At 47.3% G+C, this 22,670-nt stretch overlaps 1 protein-coding gene across 3 annotated transcripts; it reads left to right on the top strand.

Annotated features, from left to right (window-relative positions):
- Positions 1-114: 114 nt before the first annotated feature.
- evla (Enah/Vasp-like a) lies at positions 115-22,620 on the top strand. 3 transcript variants are annotated; one of them, XM_047018454.1, is made up of 14 exons: positions 130-492; positions 3,238-3,307; positions 11,624-11,792; positions 12,220-12,400; positions 16,700-16,757; positions 17,272-17,336; positions 19,263-19,540; positions 19,869-19,987; positions 20,119-20,146; positions 20,295-20,331; positions 20,469-20,529; positions 20,726-20,783; positions 20,929-20,986; positions 21,508-22,620. In XM_047018454.1, exons 2-14 carry the CDS (start codon positions 3,285-3,287, stop codon positions 21,543-21,545), a joined length of 1,173 nt encoding a protein of 390 aa, XP_046874410.1. In that variant the 5' UTR covers positions 130-492; positions 3,238-3,284; the 3' UTR covers positions 21,546-22,620. The 3 variants fall into 3 exon arrangements, with proteins under 3 accessions (XP_046874411.1, XP_046874410.1, XP_046874409.1); XM_047018453.1 differs by lacking the exon at positions 130-492 and adding an exon at positions 2,987-3,139; XM_047018455.1 differs by lacking the exon at positions 3,238-3,307 and having other exon boundaries at positions 115-492.
- Positions 22,621-22,670: the final 50 nt, after the last annotated feature.

Genomic DNA, 22,670 nt, shown 5'->3' with positions numbered 1-22,670 from the left:
GAGTTAGAGAGAAAGAGAGAAAGACCAGGTGTTCGTGTTCGACGCAAGTGGGCAGTATTGGGCTGTGGTCTCCCTCGCCCCACAGTGCTGTTTCATTTCTCCTGTCTTCCCACCTCACCAAATCACTGCCGCTGACGAGAAGGAAATATGGCAACAGAGAGACGGATGTCAGCCAGAATTCACCATCCTCTAATTGAGACAACCACCACGACTATCATTTGAACATGGAATTAAGAATAGGCGCATGCAGGGAGAGAATACGGCGCGCCAAGCTTATTCGAGAGAAGGAGAAAAGCCTTGGAATCTCGCACAGCATCTCCGCTACAGACTGACACCGCGTTTACCATTTAGAAAAACACAATTTAGAGGCAGTGTTTAATATTGCAGCGTATTATCTGAGTTAATTATACAGAATTCTCCAAACGGCTCATAGAAAGTTAAAATATCGATATTCACCTCATCATCCCCTTGAAGAGAAGACAAGAAAATGAGGTAAGCGGCTTCTGCAGCGTGCATTGGATCGGCCCGACCGCGTCACTTGTAGGAAAGCGACATGATGCTGTTGGCTATCGTATGTTTCTAAGTGAAGCGCATTTTTTCAACATGTGAATGAACTATAACAGACACAACTTAATATGTACAGGTGTACATGTATGTACAGGTGTAGTTTTAGATAATGATCACACCATGCCACTCAGCTATGGCAAATAAGCAGATCATTTTTGTCGGTACACGATCTTCATTCCGTGTCTTAATTCTGAAAATCATCATATAAGAGTTTTCCATCAATTCCATCACTTTTTGTTCTATTGGTGGTCTATGACCTTGCTATTGTCATGATAATATTTCCATTCATGTAATTTGCCATTTGGGCTTACCTGATATTGAATGGTTAAATATGACTGATGTAGCAACAGCCCCTTGCATTGCAGAGGTGAGGGGGTGGGGCGACTAAGGCCTCCGATGACGCACATATGACCCTTTTGAGCATCTCACGCTGTCTATAGCCACACACACAATCACACTTTATAGAAAACATGTAAGAGTAGGCCTGTTTCCTAAATAAACCCTGTCGTCATCTGGATATGTTGTATTTTTAGGATTGTCTATCTGTCGTCAAGCAGTATAGCCCGAGTACATCTCTCAGAATTGTCATGTCACTCCAACTGATTGATGCTTTGGTCTCTATCAGCCTGTGGGACTGTTGATTTACAGCTCAGGCTGTGCCCTGCTAGGTCACACACAACTGCTCTGTGGAAGGGAATGGGAATCTGGCCATTCCTCAGCCCTCACTGCTTTGGGTGGAGGACTGGGCTATTTGTGGGCACACGTAGCCCAGTCACATTCCCTCATACCAACTACAGGAGCTATGTCTGTCTCTGTGTGGATCTGTGAGCTATCTTCATGTCTATTTGCTTCTCTCTGTCATGACAAAGCTATGCTGTGATGTTTGTCCTGTCACACCAGTAATGTCATACCTGTATGTTCTGTAACTCAACAAACACATTTATCCCCCGGGCTGTGATTCATACGTGGCTGGAATGTTGCCTCTGTCTGTTTTGGAAGCGTTCCGGGTGTCCTGTGTGTGTTTCCCAGAACTAAAGGGAAGTCTTAAATCTGGAGCGGGAGATGAGGTGGCTGGCCGCGCGGCAGGAAACAGAGGAGCTGATCATTTTCGAACACGATTTATTCACCTCCAGTGCGTCCATGCAGCCCCATCACCTCCCCGAGTGCGGCTATTTATAGGTTGCTAACATTAGCATTAGCCTTTTATCATGCTGGGATGAATCTGTATTCTCCCTGCCAGCTATCCTCCGGTCCAGCCATGGTGCAGGGGGAAGAAGGGAGGAAGGGAAGGGGTAGAAAGGTATAATGGAGAGAGTTAGAGAGAGAAAGAGTGGCATATTGCGAGAGAGAGAGAGAGAGGTGTTGGAAGGTATCTCCTGAGAACTCTTAATGGAGGATGATTTCTGAAGCAGTTGCTGTGGTGACTCATCTCCCGTTCAAAGGTACAGCTGAGAAGGGTAACAGAGCAGGGTAGCAGAGCAGGGTAACACAGCAAGTAACAGAGCAGGGTAGCAGAGATGACTCAAACAGAGCATTTTCTTCTGTTGTTTACATCATCTTCCTCACATGATACCCTGGCTTTAGTGCATACAGATCATACGCTGTCATATACAGACTGTAGAACTGACCTCATAAATCTGGCCCTGTGCAATGCTTACTGTACGGTACTCTATATATTGCCGTCACCTCATAACCCTTTGTCATATACATTGCTGTGTAGTCATCATTTATGCAAATCTATATAAAGTAGAAGAGACATAATGGTTTATAAAATATGTTCTAAATTGTTCCTGCCAGTAATTCAGTCCGTCTCAAAGAAGGAGGAAACTTCGATCTAGTGTAGTAGTAAGAAATGTTGGGAAGTTGTACGATGGTCCCACTAGTAATATTATTGTTAGTAATGCATAGGATTACTGGTCAGGGTGCACACAGATGCCATAGGTTGTCCTATAGTCTGCTGTTTCAGTTTAGAAATACCAGATTTATAAGTGTAAGAACAGTTATGCAATAGGCTTGTCAGATCATTTTGAGAGCGGAGGTAGCCAATTGCTTAGGCTCCTAGGGAGGGAAAACGAAAAACCCTCCAATCCCTAAAGAGGAGCAAGGTGACAGGAGTAAAGTGGCCACCTGAATCTTACTCACTCACTCTCTCTTTCTTTCTGTCTCTCTTTCTCTCTCTTTCTCTCTCTTTCTCTCTCTTTCTCTCTCTCTCTCTCTCTCTCTCTCTCTCTCTCTCTCTCTCTCTCTCTCTCTCTCTCTCTCTCTCTCTCTCTCTCTCTCTTTGTCTCTCTCTTTGTCTCTCTCTTTGTATTTCCTTCTTGCGATTTACTCCCTCTTCTTTCTCTCTCTCTCTCTTACTCCCTCCCGCTCAATCATTCACTCCCTCTTGCTCTCTCACTCACTCACACTCCTCTCTGTCTCTGTCTGTCTCTGTCTCTCTCTCTCTCTCTCTCTCTCTCTCTCCCTCTCTCTCGGTGGCTCCTCCTGTGCTGTAGCCACTGTTCTCCAGCTCCCTCTCACCCAGGGTTCTTCAGCAGATCTAGCCTTCGAGGCAGGATGTAGCTAAGTGGAGGTGAGCTCCGGTTCCATCTAATATGGCTCAACTGATCTTCAATCTCTGCTGCTTACTTTGACACCTAATCCTTATTCCCTTCACACCTTATCTTGAAGGACTCCGCTCCAAGTTGACCTCCACTGCAGCCATCTGCCAGTCAGAAATGTATTCCTTTGATGACTTCGGGTAAGGAAGGTGATCTCCTACTCAGTCTCACTCTGTTCCTCAGGGCCCTTCTCTTTCTGAGCCGTGTGTGTGTAACCTGGGAGAGGAGCAGGACAGGAATGTGTTCCGTGTTGTTTTTAGCGTGAGCTCTTTACTGTAATCTGCCTGTTTGTTCAGGACATGAACAAAGGTCATAAGAAACTTGTGGTTGTGTGGTTCTTCCAGCCTCGTAGCAAACTAGAGTCCCTTTGTCTTCAGTTGTCTCTCTCTGTCTTCCTCACTCGCACCATCTTTCAAAGCTGTGTGACTTTAGACAGCTGTTACACGGAATGATTGGTAAAATCTCCTCTGTCTTCTAAGAGATGAGTTTTCTGTGTGTGCGTGTGTGCAGTTTGTGTGTAGTGTGTGCATCTGGTGCTGTTTGGTTGTGGGAGAGGGATTGTTCCCATATCATACTGGTCTGCGTGTGTGTGTGGGTATGTGTGTGTGGCTATACTAATCTTAGAGTGGTACAGTAGAGTGGGAATGCCCTAGGAGGAAGGATGGGTGTCCAGATAATATGTTCTGGGGATTAAAGGCTGAACATGGTGATTTGCTGCAGCTCAAATACAGATGTGGATCAGATCATAGGGCTTGGCCTGATGACATGGCATAAATACAAGTGATACACGTATCACTATAAATCGAGACTTCAGGCATTACTATGTGGTCACTGAGGTAAACGCTGAGCCAAGAAAGAAACGTAAAATAATGTCCCTCTGTGAGGAAGCAAGCTCCCGGAAGAAGTCACAGGTTTGAAGTCTCTCTGCAGGAGCCTTTGCAGACAGTCACCTTGGCGATGTGGAGATTCTTCTGCTTCTCAGCTTTCCTCAACGTGTTTTTTTCTCTCTCCTTTGCTGCTCTCCTCTCTCTCTCTGAGACCCTTCTCTCCTTGCAGCTGACCCTGTGACATCACAACACCCAACTCCCTAATGGGACTGTTCTTCTGAACACACACACAAAAAATCTCCTGACGGATATCTTTCCCTTTAAGGATAAGGATTAGTGACCCATAGGCAGAGACCAGAGCTAAGGAGGGGGGAGGGGTGCTAGTCATATAGACCTATAGACTCCTCCTCCACTCTCTGTGGTGACTTCAAACACTCTAGAATCCCTCCGTAGCGTGTCCCGCATACTGTAAATGTTCCACTGGACCCCCCACCAGTGTGCAAAGCTCCAGGGCAGGGGAGAAAGCCTTGGCCTGAACCTGAATGTCACACTGAGCTATTTGGGGCTGAGTTTGGGTCTGAGTGGGTGTGGGTAATTGCTGCTGTCCCACTGGGTCGAGGCAGCTCTCTGCAGAGACCGACAGGCGGACGCTAACGAGGGATGACGCTGGACCGGACGAGTGTCCTCTAAGCTCCGCCTTTCCCAAGGAGACCAGATGGAGTCATTTAACCAATTTGAATGTCCAGCTAGAGATGCTACCCTCAGTCCTCCTCACCCCTCATGACCCGGACTGTATCAAGGTGGCTTCTGTGACCAGTCAGGATGGCCGATCCCCTACTGTTCGCAACAAGCGTCAGTGTTGGGGACTTTTAGGTCGGTCAAAACAGAGCTGTGCGAAGTCTCCTCAAGTTTACACGACTACCCGAAATACTGGTCACATTTGTCATGTTAAGGTTCGAAACACAAGGGAGACTGTGTGTATTTCTTTGTGTTTTCTGTGAGACATCAGTTGTTGGATAAGTACCTCCCTGTGTGAGAGATCTATCACGTGTATGACAGAATGACCTTGTTCAGACAGACCTTAGTACACCAGATCACAGTCCTAATAGCTCCACTCCACATTTCCCTGTCCAGTGTGTGTGTGTGTGTGTGTGTGTTTTTATCAATGTCTATGTGTGTGTATGGCTCATGTGCCCTGCCTTTAGGGCATGGTCATCCAAATCAATGCGAACAAACCTAGCATGCTGGGTGGCCATGGCAACTGCTGGTTGGGTAGAACTTGTGGTGTGTTAGTGGGCCATCCCAGCACTGGATGAGGTTTACTGGACCAGCAGATCACTTGGTGTGAGTGTGTGTGTGTGTGTCAGGTCCTGATGCTGTTGTCTGACTGTTCACCATGGGGGGGGATTCCCTCATTTCCTAAACCTAGCCCAACCCCCCACCCAGCTGTGATGGACACACACACACACACACACACACACAGATCAGTAATATGATCACCCCTCGTATCAGACCATCTATCAGACAAGTCAATAACTTCATCTGTGCCGGTCGTGTCTGTCTAGATGAACCTGTCTGGTCGTCTGGATAACTGGGAGTACTATCTACTTCACCAGCCTTGACAATACTAGAGACATATCGTATTTACTTAGGGAAATCTTTCCGTTTTAAAAGCATTTTGATCTCCAGTATGTGGTTCTTTTTTAACCCATCTGGTGTCATTTTTGTAAAGCTGCAGTTGAGGTAGGCTGCTTTTGATTCCTAAGCTGTAGTGTTTGGGCAGTACAGAGTCCAGCAAGAGGGCTGCTACAGACCCACCCTCAGGATACACTTCTAAACTGTTCCTCATGAAAATGGACATGCAGCACTTCCAAGCTGTGAGGGTCTACCTGTCTCAAAGCGTCAGTGATTCCGGACTCTTCTACAGCCACATAGCTGCCAGGTTAGTAGTGATGCTACTTTAGGATTACCAGATCTCAATGTTTACTCCATGGTCAGTGGTTGTGTTTGTTACAGTGACAGATCATTGGTACGGGTTGTGTTCACCAGAGAAGGACTAGAAAAATCGGAACCACTGGACCCACCTGTTCTAATCAATGAGGTACTTGGTAGATGGTAAATACAAGACACTAGTATTTCATGGTAACACCATGTCTATGTTTAGTAGCTCCACTTCTAGCGCTCTAATATTTTATTAGATGACGTTTCGGAGGAATTCCTACCTCCGGCGTGTTTTTTTCTGAGATCCCTCTCGGCCTTCTGAGCGTTGTGTGTCCAGTTGGCTTGTGCTAGCTCGCCAGGGTGCTGAGAGGCGGAGTGCTCATGTTAGCTTAAGATAATGCAGGGCAAATCCCTCTGTGCTGCATGTTAGCGGCTCTAATAATCGGATCTCATCTGCTGGCCAAATGTTCAGGCAGTCCAAGGATATTGTGTTGTGTCACACGCTGATGCTGTAGAAAAGCTTGTTCTTTCCTTCTTCAACCAAATCATTGCAGTGTTGGCAGTAACTCACAGTCTACTGCAAAGCCACCACAGAGAAAGTCCTGAAAAGTAGCTTTCAAATTCCATGAATGGCCAACATCTCTCATATAGCAGTTTAACAAGTCACGTTCCTACTTGTTCTTGGTCACTGTTGCGGTGACGTGACTGCAAGTCAAATCTCCGGCTTGCAGCACAAGATACTGAGGAGAGGGGACTTGTTTGTGGGCCCCAGAGCCTAGAGCCTAGAGCCAGAGTCCTAGAATGGTTGTGTTGCTGTACCTCTGAATAGAAGTGCTCTGTGAGTAGCCATGTTTAATTCACACCATAGAAGAGCGCGGCGCTCCAGGCTACAGCCAGCCTTCCGCTCCAGTAGCCTGCCTCACCATGTCCCTGTAAAGAGAGGCAGGGATGGAGAGATGGAGAGATGAGGGAGAAGGTTTGCATTTCCCAGATGGAGGCCAAAGGATGCAGAGATGTTGCCCTGTGTTGCGCTTGCTGTGTTGCTAGTTGTGACAATGTTCACCGCCCCATGCTGAATTCTGCTTATTAGAAGTTAAACGGCAGGATGAATAAGGCTACAAATAGCTGAGTTTTAAACCAGAGATGGTGTTTTACTGTGTCTGAAGAGAATCTGCTCAGGTGACAGTAGGAAAACTGAGGTCTGTAGATCAGAAGATCTTAAAACCTCACTGCAACTATTTGCAATTACTATTGTAAATACCTGGGTTTTACCTTCTTTATCTCAGCCAGGGCGGTTAAACCACAATGACCCAGAAGTTTCAACTGTTAGGCAAACTCACTTCAATTGTCAGTTGTTTTCAAATACATTTAGAGTAATTGATCAGTGTCATTGACCCAGGTCTGATATGTACCACATCAAAACGTAACCCAACGACTACTTTGGCCGTGGATACGTAGGGTCATTCAACTAAGAACAGGAGCACATTAATCCTGTGGAGAACCCCAGGAGCTGAGCTGTTCTGCAGCTTCAGGGTTCATGGTCGTGTTTGGGTGGCACTGCTACATTATACTCTACTCTTTGCTACTCTACTGTTAGATGGGTTAAGTGTTTCTGGGGGATGGTAAATGGTTGAAGCTTAGTAAAAATGGATCATATTGTATTACTGCAGACAAATGCATTAGTGTGAGTGAGGATGGATTTACCTCCATCCTTTTAAGGCAGTTGTCCGTTCTAAATCCTTGTTATTCAAGGCCATTCTTGCAGTTATGAAAGTGGGCTATCTATACGCACGCCTATCACTGGACCTACACACACCTATGGCTGTGAACGCACCCCTCCGCACACACACCCGTCCACACACACACCCTTCCACACGCACACACACACGTGTGTGTCTTCTCCAGCTGTACTTTCTCTGTGTTTGAGATTAGCAGCCTGTAAGGGAGGCAAAGCTGGTTAATTTAGAATTTAAGACTGTGGTGAGGTAATGATCTGACTGCCTCATAGGCCTCTGTAATCCTTCTTAGAACACACACACACACACACAGACGCTGTAGTGTGGTTATGGTCCTTCCCTAAAATGACTAGTCTTGCAAAATGGGAAACTCCACAGGGTATAATCCACTAGTCTCCTCCTCTTCCCCCTGCCATAGACTTGCTCTCTAATAACAGAGGCCTCCTTCCACCTCTCCCTTATACCAGTCCTCTTCTTCCTCCTCCTCCTTTTCATGTTCCTCGTTCTCCCCCTCCTCACCCCCCTGTTCTCCTCTCCTGCTGTATGCCTGCACGTGCCCTAATGACAGAGGACTGTCTCTACCTCCTCCTCCACCTCTTTCTTATCTGCTCTCTCACCAAAATGTATCATTTACATCTCTCTGAGTTTTCTAATCTGGGCCTTTGCTAAGAATAGCCTGAGGCGCTGTTTTTGGTCGGGTTATACAATGAATACAAACCCACCACACCAGCATGGTTTGTTATGGAATCATACAGATGCACTTTTGGCTGTTGATCCGGAGTTCAGCTAGGGTGGTTAGGCAGGCCACAAGTCTTAAAAGCAGTCGTATTACAACATAAAATTAGTACTATTGTGAGGTCAACTTGAACTTGAAATTTATTGAGCCAGCAGTAGTAAACAGTCACCGTGGCAACAAAAGCTCTATAGAGTCTGGCCTGACTGGTTACCATGGAAACACCGACACTTTCCAGGGAGTTTTTTGAGCACAGTAAAGGCTGACATCCTAACTTGTTCTGTATCAATACTGAACTGAATTTTAGACAGTGTTATTACCTAGCCTTCACAGTCTCTCTTTTCACAATCACACACAAACACGCACGTCATGGTTGCGGGGGGTGATCAGGCCAGTAGGCTTCCCTCTCCCAGCATCAGAAAGCACTCAGCTAATGGAGTGACTGGCCTGGGAGGAAAACACACACACATCATGTAACAGTGCAGGGTTGAAAGGGTGTGTGTCTGTGGAGGGGTGTGTGTGTGTCTGTGGAGGGGTGTGTGTGTGTGTCTGTGGAGGGGTGTGTGTGTGTGTGTATTCATGTCGAAGACCAGAACCTTGCTTATAATTCAAAAGGCTGGAGGCCTCCTTTCTACATCTTGCCCATGAGGCATATTTGACATGCTTAAGCACTCAGTGTAGCAGAAGCCTCCATCGCTCCTCTCCCCTCCCTCATCTCTATACCTTTCTCCTCCATCTTTTCATCTCCCACATATTTCTCTCACTACCCTCTCCTCTCCAGCATTACCTCAGCTAACTTTAGCCCAAGTAGCATAAGCACTTGTTAGTGTTAGGACAGCTAGCATTAGCTGTCTAAAGTGGCATTATCTCAGCCTCTGCATTCTCATAATAGAAACTGCAAATTTAGAAGCACCTAATAACATCTCAAGTCATAGACAAGGAGAGCCCTGCAGTCAAGTCTTTCCAAAGCAGTGAGGCTTAATATCAGGACTACCCAACCCTGTTCCTACAGTCCTACTGTTTTGGAGGTTCTCATTCCAGTGCACCTGATTATAAAATTGAACAGGTTGACAAGCTGACAAGCTGAACTATATTTGTAACAACTAGGTTTGGTGTGACCTACAGGAGGGTAGATCTCCAGGAGCAGGTTCGGAGTAAAAACCTACAGGTAGGTAGATCTCCAGGAACAGGATTAGGGTGTAATCTACTGGAGGGTTGCCTTTCAAAAGCAGGGCTGGCAGGCTCTGCTCTGAGTGAAGAATGGTTGTTTCTTTTGCAACTGTCACACACTGATCATATCACCCAACTGACTCAGATTTTAAGGTTTAATGTAAGTGCTGAAGGGGATTATTAATTATTCTTGTGATGCTTAATTTTGGAGACTATACTATAGCTGTGGTTGAGCAGAGAACCATCTGCAGCTACGAACGTTGGAAGTTTTGCTGTGGGTTCATTTGTATTTCATGGGTCTTAAGTGGTGGTCAGTGGAGCAGACCAACTAGAAACATCCACACAGATGTGTAGTTCAGCCCTTACGTGTCTATTAGCCACTGTCATATCCAAGCAATACACACTCTACTTCCAGAAACATATGGCAGTGTAATTTGGTTGCATTCACTTCTTTTTTATGTAGTGTTGGCCGTGAATAGCAGAGTGAAAGGGGATGAAGAGAGGGGAGAGAAGGATGAAAACACAGACAGACAGAGAGAGAGAAAAAAAACAAAATAGAGTAAGAGAGAGGTGTATGTGAGCTGTGAGGCAGATTGCAGCACTACAATCTATATTTAAGTAGTCCAAGTTTAGGTCTAAGTGGTTATGTCTGTTATGCAGTGATTGAGTAACATCAGGATACACGGCAAAAAGAGGCAGAAAAGGAGGGGGGAAAGGTATAGAGAGGAAATGAGGAAGGTGGAGTAGACAGAAAGGGAGAGTTTTGGAGGAAATAGAGACCAATGAAGAGAGACCGTAAAACCCCAGAATCAGGCAGATGGTCTGTCAGTCCTCTCTCTCCCCCAACACACACTCCAGAAATAGGGCTTGTTTTGTAAGGAGAGCTGTTGATCTTTATGTGTGTGTGTGTGTGTGTGTGTGTATGTGTGTGTCAAATGATATTCCCAACACCTCTTAACTGTAGTTGGTTCACTCTGATGGTGGCAGTGTTTTGCTGAGAACATGGGGTGCAAGAAACTAAAAGAGGAAGAGGGTGGGGAGGATGGAAAAGGAGGAGGAGCAGAAGGAAAAGGAAGAGAGTGGGATGAGGGGAATGACGAATATGATTGAGGAATAGAGGTTAGGGGGATGAAGGAGGGAGGAGGAGTATGAAGGAGGGAGGAGGGGTGGAGGGAGGGCGGAGGGGGATGAGGAGGATTGAATAGTCACATGTTGGCATTTGAATGTTAGTTTGGCCCTAAGGGTCTCCGATAGGGCACACTGGGTGATGGAAGCAGTGTTTCGACTTTTTGAATGGGAGATCTGTTTCCGATTTAAATTCTCTCTCCTCTCCTCCCCTCTCTTGTCCTCTCCTTTCCACTCCGATCTGAGGGATAAGGTCAACCCTCTCAGCTCTTACCAGGTCTTTGGTAAACGCTGATAGTTTTGACCTAATATGGTGTCATGGTTTTACCTTGCTTTGGAACCATAAATTGTAGCTGTGTGACGGGTCGTGTCCTGTGACCCATCCCAAAAGTGTGTGGTTGTACAATCGTTTTTTCTTTCCTCTCAGCCGGGTGACTAGATATCTGTTTTACCTCACCATGTCATTATCATAGATTACCAACATATACACAAACATACCCACACCATCCCGCCCTGCTCTCTAACGTCTCTGAAATATGCAATTATGAGGCAGCAAAAAAGAGCAGAAAGGAGCAAGGCATTTCCTCGGTTTAGAGGTTGTGGATAGGGAGCATATTTAGACACCCCTCCCTATCCTCACAACACCACAACATGTCAGATACCAACTAGGAACTTTTGAAAGGTGTGGCTCAAATAGCTTCTACGCCCACTCATTAATCAGATACAGACACTTTTTTTAAATGTATGTAACGTATTCTAATGTAGCATCAAATCCACATGCATTGAGAAATGTCAACCTTCATCAAAATTGCCACACCCTGTATTGACCTTGAACCCCCAACCAACCAACTACATGTCCAACAGACCGAGAATGCTTGAACCCTGACCTCTGACATCTGACCCTGCGTGTTCTCTCCTTCCCAGTGAGCAGAGTATCTGCCAGGCACGGGCGTCCGTCATGGTGTACGATGACGCCAGTAAGAAGTGGGTGCCCATCAAGCCAGGCCAGCAAGGCTTCAGCAGAATCAACATCTACCACAACACGGCCAACAACACCTTCAGAGTGGTGGGGGTCAAGCTGCAGGACCAGCAGGTACAGAGCTCCACGCCATAGGCAGAACTCCCAGGGGGGTGACAGGGGGGACACGAGCCCCCCCATCCTGGGAAGAATATGATTTGTCCCCCCCAATAAATCACTGTAAACATAACACATTTAAATAATATTATTAATATACATTTAACATATTATAATGTGTTACAGCAGTCATTTTGGTGTCCCCCTCCGGAATTGCTCTTGAAAAAATGTCATATAATTGTCCCCCCCAAAATTGATAGCAGATTTTCGCCACACACTCACCTCTCACACACCTCCACAATTCCATGTGGATGGAATGAATCATGAGCCCGATCCATTCTAAAACCACTCACACTCAGTCACATAGCCGTTTCCCTTTGTGCCATTGGTCCAACAAAAAGTACCAGAGGCTGGGGATTGGACAATGACACGGTTTCATCTGCAGGTGGTGATCAACTACTCCATCGTGAAGGGTCTGAAGTACAACCAGGCCACGCCCACCTTCCACCAGTGGCGTGACGCCCGCCAGGTCTACGGCCTCAACTTCGCCAGCAAGGAGGAGGCCTCCACCTTCTCCAATGCCATGCTGTTCGCTCTCAACGTCCTCAGCTCTCCTGACGCCACAGGTGCGCTGGCTGATTTTGGTTTTGTTTTTTTACATGTAAAATGTTTTTGGGGGCATTTTTCTGTTGTTTTTTGGTTTAATGCTGCATAGTGAAATGCATCAAAGTGAAGGCACTATAGTTCTGGGGAAACCACATGGTATCTAATTATCCATTGATAACGGTTAATGGGTTAAATTGGCCTGCTATAGCGTGTTAGAGTGCTGTGTGATTCTAATATAGGCTTGGGGAAATTGGTTTACAGTAGCTCCAGCATGAGCTGGAGTTTGAGTTTTTGGGTCAGAAGGAATAATTTTAATGGATCCAAACGAATGATCTCACATGCTTGTTTCAGGACTCCTATCACCAGTCTAGTTTTTCTTGATTGTTTAGATTTGTGTATGGTTGCAGCATCTGCAATGGTGTGCGTGTGTGTTGAGTATTTGGTCTCAGGGTGTTCTAGCTCCCTCTGGTGGTCTGGATGCTGCAGGGCATAAGACTACAGCATGGCGAACCTCCCTGGGTCACTGGTAGTTGTTGACATACAAACCAAACAGACTGGGCTGGCGGAGGCTGTAAAGCAGATACATCGCTCTCAGGTGTGTCTGTGACGGCTTCCATTCTACCTACATAAATTTTGTCAGGCTCTGGCTGGCTGACTTACGACCCTACATCTTCTCTTGCTCAACCAGACAGCTTGGCCTCTCTGGTTACTGTCTGATGCTACTTATAAGCCATAGGGGGCTCGGTATGGGTGGGGGGACAGGAGGGGGTCCGGTGACAACCCCATTCCGGCCCATTCCTTTCCATCCTCGCATTCCCATTGGTGGACCCAGCCTGGCTAAAATACCCACGGAGCCAAAGTGTCCCAGAACGCCGCAGTCCCATCTCACATGGCGCTGCTCCTTTATTTGGGAACGTCAGAGGCGAGACATGGGCCTCCTCACGCACTCCAGTGGTGCCTGTGTCTACGGAAGGCCGGAGCTCTCTGTTACACACATACCTACCTGCTGGGCTCCTCTGCTGACTCATCAAGCCTCAACTCTGGCACCTAGTAGCCCGGCCAACTACCTGTCCAGAAGTTTGCGTGCAGTACGTTCGTTCCCAGGCCTGCAGCAGCAGTGCAGACAAGACTCCAAGTCTCCTGGCTGGGAGCGGCAGTGTAGATAGGAACAGTAGGGAACTGTGGTTGAAGACTTCCAAAGAGAAGAGAGTCTGTAAACATGTTGACGCCACAGTTGTTGACTCCACAGATGTCACCGCGCACTCTGAGGAGGGTCTCCTCTGCTCGGATCAGCCTCAGTAAGTACTGGTCCCTCTGTGTGCCTGGTGTGTGCGCTGTGCCCCAGCAGTCCATGCAACAGGTCACGTCACAGTCTGTGTATTCTCAAACAAATGGATGACCCAACAGCAGCACAATGCTGGAGGAGGAGGGAGGTCTTGTGATGGTGTTGCTACGGAAACTCCTGGTGTGTCGGCTGTTCTCCTAGCATCTCCGATAGAGGCTGGTTGGGGGGTGTTCCCTGACTGGACTGGGTGACAATCAGTTGTAAATAATGTTTGGAAATGAGGTAATCTCCACCTCATCTAAGTGTTTATGCGTGTATTTGTGTGTCCTGTAGAGCAGGTGTGTTAGTGTGTCTGGGGATCATCCCATCTACAGGTCCAATCATGCCTGCTCTCTTTCCCGCCTCCTCCTCCACTCCACCTCGCCATGGCAACAGCCAGGACCCCAGATGTTAGCTCAGAGCATCACGCTCTCAGCTAATTGTCTCATTCACAAACACACACACACACACACGCATACACATCCAGAGTCTTAAAGGAAAATAATTGGTGGTGAAGTGAATCAGGGTGTGGTGAAGTGAATCAGGGTGTGGTGAAGTGAATCAGGGTGTGGTTCATGCATGGTGGTTTATACAGGAAGTAGTTGATAGGAGGTGAGTAAAAGATTAACATGTAGTTGGACTGCAGTTAAAATTGGTTATGATTTGCTTGAATAGAACGCATCAGGTTAATTTAAGGCTGACAAAAGGCAGTGGCTGTGTTATCGATTGAATTTTGGCGTTGTTTTAACAGTTCTTCTACCGGCTTTAGCTATGCTGTGTCAGAGAACACTGTGTATGGTTTAGCTATGCTGTGTCAGAGAACACTGTGTATGCTTTCGCTAGAAGTGTGCTAAAATAATCTCTCAGCCCAACGAGGGGAGGAGATGATTATCATGTGTTAACAAGGGCGCTTCAGAGGAGCGTCAGGGAGAAGGGTCCTAAGGCTGCTGCAGCCTCAGCTCTGCCGGCCAGGAGAACAACGACTTCACTCTCTCTGAAGTCCACTGCGGAGGGGTGGAACACACGCACACAACACACACCCACACAACACACGCACACACACAAACATAAACATATATGCAAACACAGATACAATACACACAGTTATTTATTACGAAATGGGAGGAGGAGGGGGATGATATTGCCTTTGTTTAATGATGCAAGATTATACTTCCTCTTTTATGAAACAGCTTCAGTGGAGAGGACTGAGGCTCTGCCCGTACATGGGATTAGGTTCATTCCTTGATGTTTATTCTGTTAGCACGAAGGAGCCGGAAAGGTCAGTGCTGCAGTATCTTCAGCAGGTATGCTGCTTGTGTAATGATCAGAACCCAGTTCACGCAGAAACTGCATGACTCATTATTTCTGTGCAGAGCATGACACGCGAGGGATGAAACGAGAAAAACATGTCAGCCAAGTGGCGAGCCTGATCATTACTTGATGTGGGAGCAAATTATTATGTGTCAGCCCTGCTGTTAACACTGGCCTAGTTGAAGTGGAGTTACTGTAAACATCAGTATCCATGTATGTAAAGATGCCCCCCCTCCCTCCCTCCCTCCTCCCCCTCACCAAACACACCCAAAGGAACTAACACTTCAGAGTCACAGCCTGGCAACAGACACTGATCTTATTGGGGGCTATTCAGGACATGTGATAACCCAATGGTGTCCCTTTTAATAGCTGCCTCAGAATAGAGCCTCTTCCCCTGCCACTGTAGGTGTTAGCCTGGGGCAGTTAGCCTGGGGCAGTTAGCCTGGGGCAGTTAGCCTGGGGCAGTTAGCCAGGGCTGTTAATTGGGGAATTTAGCCTGGGGCAGTTAGCCAGGGCTGTTAATTGGGGAATTTAGCCTGGGGGCTGTGGGTGATGACAGTAGGGTAGACTGTGTATCAGACACAGTTCTGCTCCAACTACCACACAGGGACTCCTCATGTCAGATGAGCTATGATTGTCTCAGTGATGTCAGAGGAAGCTGTCACACAGGCCTGCAGCCATGCCTGCTGACAAGACCAACAGACTACACTGAAGAGAATCTGACTGAAAGAGGGGGAGAAAGGAGGGAAATGCCAGAGGATGGAGGGAAGGAGAGGGAGGGAGGGAGGGAAAGGGTTAGAGTAAGAAAAAGAGAAGGAGGGAAGGAGGGAAGGACAGAGAAGGAGAGATGGCAGGAAGAAGAGAGAGAGGGAAGGAGAGAGAGAGGAAGAGACTGAGAGCAGGAAGGCAGCAGGAACTGACATATGATGCTGTGTCATAGGTGGGTTGTTGTCGGTAGGGGAAAGAGCAACATATCAAGTGGGGAAGGAAGGGGAGAGGGGCCACACGTCAGCCGGCACACATACCGTCTGACCTGACGTCAATTTATAGAATTACCAGGCTGTCAGTCAGACTGGAGGAGAGGGATATATAAGAGGTCTCTCTACAGTAAATTTCTTTCTCTCATTCCCGCTTTCTTATCTGGTATCTTTCTATCAGGTCCCACTCTCTCACTACCTGGTCTCTCTCTCCCTACCTGGTCTCTCTCTCTCCTTACCTGGTCTCTCTCTCTCTTTACCTGGTCTCTCTCTCCTTGCCTGGTCTCTCTCCCTAGTCTCTCCCCCCTCTATCCCTACCTACCTACTCCCTTCCTCCCTCCCTCTCTAGCTGCTGCGTCATGTGCAGCAGTCTGATGTTCAGGGCTGTGGACAGGGTTTCACCCCAGATGTTTCCTCACAGTTGTACGGTTAGAATCACAGACTAACACGGCCCAACACTAACAAGCCAGGTCCTACATCCCAATCACCCACTTGCTTGAACTTCCAGGTTTGGTGAGATTTACTTACATCGAGTTTGATTTAGTGTTTGGCCGTCTAGCTGGGTTGTCTATCTGCTATCATTACTCCTGTATATACTTTCTACGATGATGCTCTTATGAGGCACTTGCTCTAGGCTGTTCTAAGTCTGAGCTGAGTTACTGAGTTTCATCTTCTCTGCATCTGTGTTCTTCCTTTCTTCTTCCCAGGTCCAGCTGTGTCCCGGCAAAATGGCCCCTCCATCGATGACCCTGACAGCCAGAGAAGGTAAGGTGACCCTCTCCACCATCGCCATCCTGAGACCCGCAACACACAGACACACTACATTTAGACCTCACACATTACAGGGAATATTCTGGAAAACACCAGAGATGAAGTCAGATGTTTATCCTGTATCATCACATCTCATAGACAGCATTTGATTGAGAAATAACTAACAAGCATCCTGATGATGACACAAACTTTCCAAAACTGAGCATAAAATACTGTTATATACTAGGTCTGGAAAAAGTATTTCTGAGGAATTGTGGTTAGATAACATCGGGCAGGTTGTAGGTTGTCTTGTCTCTAGTGGCCAAAACAGGTACTACACCTTCTAGGTGATAAAGTAACTAAGGCACATTCACAACAACACTAACACATCCTCCACACTATTTTGATAAATTATGCCATATGCACCTTCTTTCAGTAGAATAGAGTATCCAGGGTCTGCTCTTTATAATATCGAGTTTATACAATAATGAATACAGAATGTTGACCTGCATTTTCTGTGTGTCTGCAGGCAGATGATGGAGCAACATCAGATGCAGGCGCACAAAGAGAGGGAGAGACGGACCTCAGGTTCAGGTGAGGCACACACACACACAAACACACACACACACTTTTGCACGCATACACACAAACCCCCACACACAAACGACTCTGCCAATACATACACTGTCATGTGTCAATAAAAATCAGACAACAGACTGTTTGCTAGAGTGCTTAGCAAAGTTATCAATTTAGCTCCAGGTAACACATTCTCAGTGTCAACAGAAATTGACAAAGTCCACAAAAGCCAATCTCAGTGGTTCCCAGCTGGCAACCAAACAATGCCACTGTAGCCCCTAGCAACCTTTCTTGGCGAGAGAAAGAATAGCACTCTCTACAAATTGGTCCTAAACAATTTCCCCACAGTAACACACACACACATAAACAATCCCCCCCACACACAGACACACACTCCTACACAAACACACACAAACACACCTCCTGCTCCTCCATATATACACTCACTGGCAACCTGCTCCCGTCATCTTGCTGTGTCAGTGATCCTGGGGAGGAGATGGAACATGCTGTCTGCTCCACCAGACGGCCATGTTGCATTGGGCGTCTGTTCTCGGATATTCTCTTAGTTCTGCTTCTCATTATTTACCAGGTCCGATTTTCCATTTCTGTTCAGTTGGATGGTTGATTTGTCATCTCACATTTTTCTCTTTTCTTTTTTTTCCTTTGTTCGTTGCTCGGTTTCCTCCTCGTCTTCTTGCGCTCCGATTCGTCCCTTCCTCCTCATCCTCCTCCCCCCCCCACCGTCCTGCCCCTCCTTTTGTCTTCCGCCTGCTTGTGTCCTCCTGCTGGTGCTCCTCCACCGCCTCCCCCCATCTCTCTGGGGGTTTTAGTCGTCTCCACGCTGCAGTATAAAGTGTCCTCCCCACCCCAGTCAGACACTCCCCCCGAGTACAGACACTATCGAGCTAGTACTCTCCCCCCCTCCTATGTCCGTGTGGCCTCCTCCTCCCCCTCCTCCTCCTCCTCCTCCTCTTCGTCCCAGGAGAAGGACGCGGGGGCGCAGCTCTCCTCCCAGCTCTCCAGCTCCCTGGCCTCCGCCTTCTCCCCCGTCCAGCCTGCCCTCCCCACCCAGGGCCGGCAGATCCGGCAGATCCCCCTCTCCCCCCCCACTGCCCACCGCCACCAGAGCCAGGCCCAGGAGCAGCCCGTGCTGCCTCCCAAACACGGCACCTGGTCCTCCTCACACATGTACGCCGCCATGCCCTCCGCCGCCTCCTCTCCCCCAGTCATGAGAGCCATGCCCGTCAAACAGGGTCCTCCGCCCCAGTCCGTCCTCCCGGTGGCTCTTCCCCTGCCCCCTCTAACCAGCCGCGTCAAAGCCCATCCGCTGGACACAGCCGGCCACCAGCACACACTCCCTTACCAACATTCGCTCTCCCATCAACACTCCTTACCCCATCCTCATCATCACCCCCACCCCCACTCCAATGGGCAGCCTGAGGAGTACTATCCTCCCCAGCACCAGCTCAGCCAGTACTGTGAGGCCGTTTCCATGCCACTTCTGATAGGACAGCCAGCCCCAGGTCCTGCCCCTGTCCCCCACCAGCCCCAATACCCTTCCACCTTTCACCCCCAGCCAGCCTATCAGAACACACCCCTCTACTCAGGCTCCTCCCCCTCACCTCCATCGTACCAAGGCATGTCTGAACCTCAGGCGTCACCCAAGAAGAGCCCCTCCCCCGTCTTTCAGCCGGCCATGCCGGCCAGCAGCAGTAAGTATGATCACAGAGGGGCTGCGTCAGTGTGTGTGTGTGTGTGTGTGTGTATGCACGCGCTCAACCCCTGGAACCCGTTCTACCACAGTGTTGAGACTGTCTTGATAACTCATCTCGTGCTAACATGGGTAAAGTGCCATGTTAACACCGTGAGCGAATCATGAACCTGCTGAACCTGTCATCCCCCGATATTAAGCAATCATGTCTTTCCTTGTTTCGCTTTCCCCAGGTCCTCCGGTTTCATCCGGCCACCCTTCCTCTTTGCCGTTTGTGCCCCCCCCAGTCGCCCCCCCTGCCCCGGCTCCCATGGCTGGACCACCAGCCCCTCCTCCCCCACCAGGCCCCCCACCCCCGGGCCCCCCTCCCCCAGTTACAGTGCCCCCACCCATGCCTCCACCTCTGCCAATTGGCGGGGGCCCGGGGGGGCCGGGAGGGCCTGGAAAGGAGCAGCAGCCCTCGGGTCTAGCAGCAGCCCTGGCTGGAGCCAAGCTACGGAAAGTCCAGAGGGTAAGCATTTAGTCTCCTACTACTAGTAGTGGTTAATCACTCTCTCGGAGGGATTTCAGTTCTCTGTTATCTTTCTAACTACAGTTAAAGTGAACTGTCTCTCAGCAACACAGAGGTCTATGTCTCTGGGGTTTTGTGAATTCTCTCTTGAATAGCTAATGAATACAACTGGTGTAGGAAAAATGGCTGACTCAGACAAGACACTTACGTCGTCCTGATGCCAATTAATCTCTTGAGACTCTTAACTCACATCTTGTGTCTACTGGTCATAGACCTGATTCCTGATCCTGGCCTGCTGTTTCATTCTGGTTGTGGTGTGTGTGGTCAGGATGAGAGTAGTCCTCCAGGGTCGGGCGCAGTCAAAAACGACGCCAACCGTTCAAGTGGTGGCAGTGGAGGAGGGGGTGAGGGGCTCATGCAGGAGATGAACGCCCTGCTAGCACGCAGGTGAGAGTCACATGACATACAACGTAACACAATAAAACTAGCATCAGTAATCGACTTCATCATCCCATAATCCGCTTTTTACTGTTCTTTTACTACTTTGTTTTCTCTAAATGTCTGATTTTGTTATTTAGACGGAAAGCTTCTGAGAAACCTGAAGAGGTGAGCCTCAGATATTTTTCTTAAAAAAATTTAAAGGTAGTCTATCCTAAGGGTTACAGGGTTACAATCAGGAATCTTTATCAGTCATCTAGTGACTTGCATAAAAGTCATGTGTGACATACTAACTACATACCGTAAACTCACACAGGATGACAACAATGCCAGAGGCCCTCAGAATTCCACGGGTACAGTCTCCAACATTTACTCACCTGCACAAGCACACATTACCAATGTTTCCTGTGTCCTATTGTTCAACAAAAACAATTTTGTGTCTATTTTTCGACCTCATTTTCTCTCTCTTTTCATCCCACTTCTCTCTCAGATGCTGTGAGGAAACCGTGGGAGAGATCTAACTCTGCAGACAAGTCTTCTCTGGTCTCAAGGTCTGTACTAACCTGTCTATTTTTTGACTATCTGTCTCTCTGTCTGTCTTGTCTCTCTGTCTGTGTGTCTTTTTTTCTTTTTGTCTCCCTACCCTGCCCAACTAAACCATCCATCCATCCGTTAGATGCAGGCCTATATCCACTGGTGACTCTTTCCCCCTCCCCCTTCCTCTTTCCTTATCCTTCTGTGTTGCAGGGTGAGGCCAGTCGGTAGCTCCAGTGAAGCTGACACTGAGTTTGACAGGATGAAACAGGTAGGAACTGAATCTCTCTACACCAGCTCTGGGTCTATGGGAGAGATCATCATAACCTTTGTTGAACCTCAAATCTTGAACACAAACCCAAACCCATCAAATTTAAAAGTGTATTTAAAAGTGTATTTATTTTTTTTTGCAACAGGAAATCTTGGATGAAGTTGTACGTGAATTGCATAAAGTGAAGGATGAGATCATAAATGGTAAGAACAGAACCAAAGCGTTAAAGGTTCATCTGATACGACATCTAAAGGTGATCCTATTGTCTTAGTTCTACACCTCAATGGACGTAGACAATGGAATCCTAATGATGTTTACCCATAATGATGCCGTAAGGTTACAGTACCTTACAAACCAGGCATCACTTATTCATAGTTATCTGTCTCTGGGATCACAGAGAACTGGAAGGACAAGGACCTCGTAGCACAAACTCCTCCCTATTATGTCTGCCTTGCCTAGTGTCCTCACAAACAAGATCTGAAATTTACAATACACATACTTTTGTACCTTAGTATGTTCATATTCCATGGTATAGCAATATATCTTCTTAAATGTGTCCATGTTTGGTAGAAGGTCATATCCATGTATTTTAGCATATTTAGTGTTTGTACCATGTGTGTACCATGTGTGTACCATGTGTGTACCGTGTTGTGATCTTCTCTTTGACATGATGTGCCATGTAAGAACAGGCTTCCATCTTTGTGTCTCCTCTTCTTCTTTGCAGCCATCAGACAAGAAGTCGGTAGAATCAGCACAACATAATCTCTCAGAACGATGGAGGAGGAGGTGGAGAGCAGGAGGAGGGGCAGGAGCAGAAGAGGAAGTGAGGGATGAGGAGGATGTAAGATGAGGGTCAAAGGTAGCAGATGGGGCAGAGCTGAAGAGAGGAATGTCGCCTCAACATTTCTGTGAAGTCGTATGTGAACATTGACTGTGACGCCGTAGAAATGCTGTGCCGACATTCGAAGAGGGGAGCGGTGGAAGACAAAAGAAGAAGAGAAGCGAGAGAGGGAATTATAAACTGAAGGGAGGATGTACAGTGTGGATGGACAGACGGATGGATAGATTGATAGACGGCAGGAGGGACCGACGCTGGTGCGGAGTTTGGGTGTATGTTCCTCTCTGTGCATCAAGAGACTCAGTCAGCCAGGTGTTGCACTCCACTATCCTCTATCCGTTCTAAGTCTTAAAAGAAAATATTTTGGTTTTCTAAGTTTTTACCGTTTTATTATTTAAAGAACAACTGTGACGATGACGACCGTGGATTACTTTATCCTCATGAATATTACTGAGGGAGAGAAACTTGCACACCATTTCCATCAGCCTTTTTCTATGATGTCTGATTTCCTGAACCCTGGGTGTACGATAATGATGAGCACACTGCGGCCATGAGCTGACCTGCAGCTTCCACTAACCCCAAACGGGCATCTTAAAGCACTTTAAGATCCATCTGCTTTATCCATCTGCCTGTTAGCCATGTCACAAGCGCTGGAACTATGGTGACATAGTGATATATGGGTGACAGTTCATGAAATGGAGCCGTACCTGTGCACAGACCACCTGACCCCGTCTAGCTGTTAAACTACATAGTCCCTCTCTAGACTCTATTCTTTGTGAACCTCTCAAGTATGCATGATGCTAATCTCTATCTGAATTTGTTTTTAATTGGTTATAAAAAAAGGTGGTACGTTTACCCCAGTGGTTTGTTTATGTGGATATTTCCCTTTCTATTTAAAGATTGAAATTGAATTTGGTACTGTATGTGAAAATATTGAAAAAGTGTTGCTTTTGCAACAATGAAATACTAAATAAATCAATGGTTGTGTGAAGATGAAAATGTTTATTTGCAGGAGACCTTCTGTTCACTCGTATGTTCTGATGAAAAAA

This window comes from Hypomesus transpacificus, chromosome 3 (assembly GCF_021917145.1).
Source record: "Hypomesus transpacificus isolate Combined female chromosome 3, fHypTra1, whole genome shotgun sequence".
Taxonomy (NCBI): Eukaryota; Metazoa; Chordata; class Actinopteri; order Osmeriformes; family Osmeridae; genus Hypomesus; species Hypomesus transpacificus.
Note: the sequence above shows the minus strand (reverse complement) of the source record. Positions and strands in the feature narration are given on the sequence as shown.

Excerpts from the sequence above, each read along its gene's own strand:
- evla (XM_047018454.1), top strand. The coding sequence starts at position 3,285 with ATGTATTCCTTTGATGACTTCGG. Across the intron at positions 19,541-19,868 it reads AGCTACGGAAAGTCCAGAGG|GATGAGAGTAGTCCTCCAGG; the intron begins GTAAGCATTTAG and ends GTGTGTGGTCAG. Across the intron at positions 20,987-21,507 it reads GAAGGATGAGATCATAAATG|CCATCAGACAAGAAGTCGGT; the intron begins GTAAGAACAGAA and ends TCTTCTTTGCAG.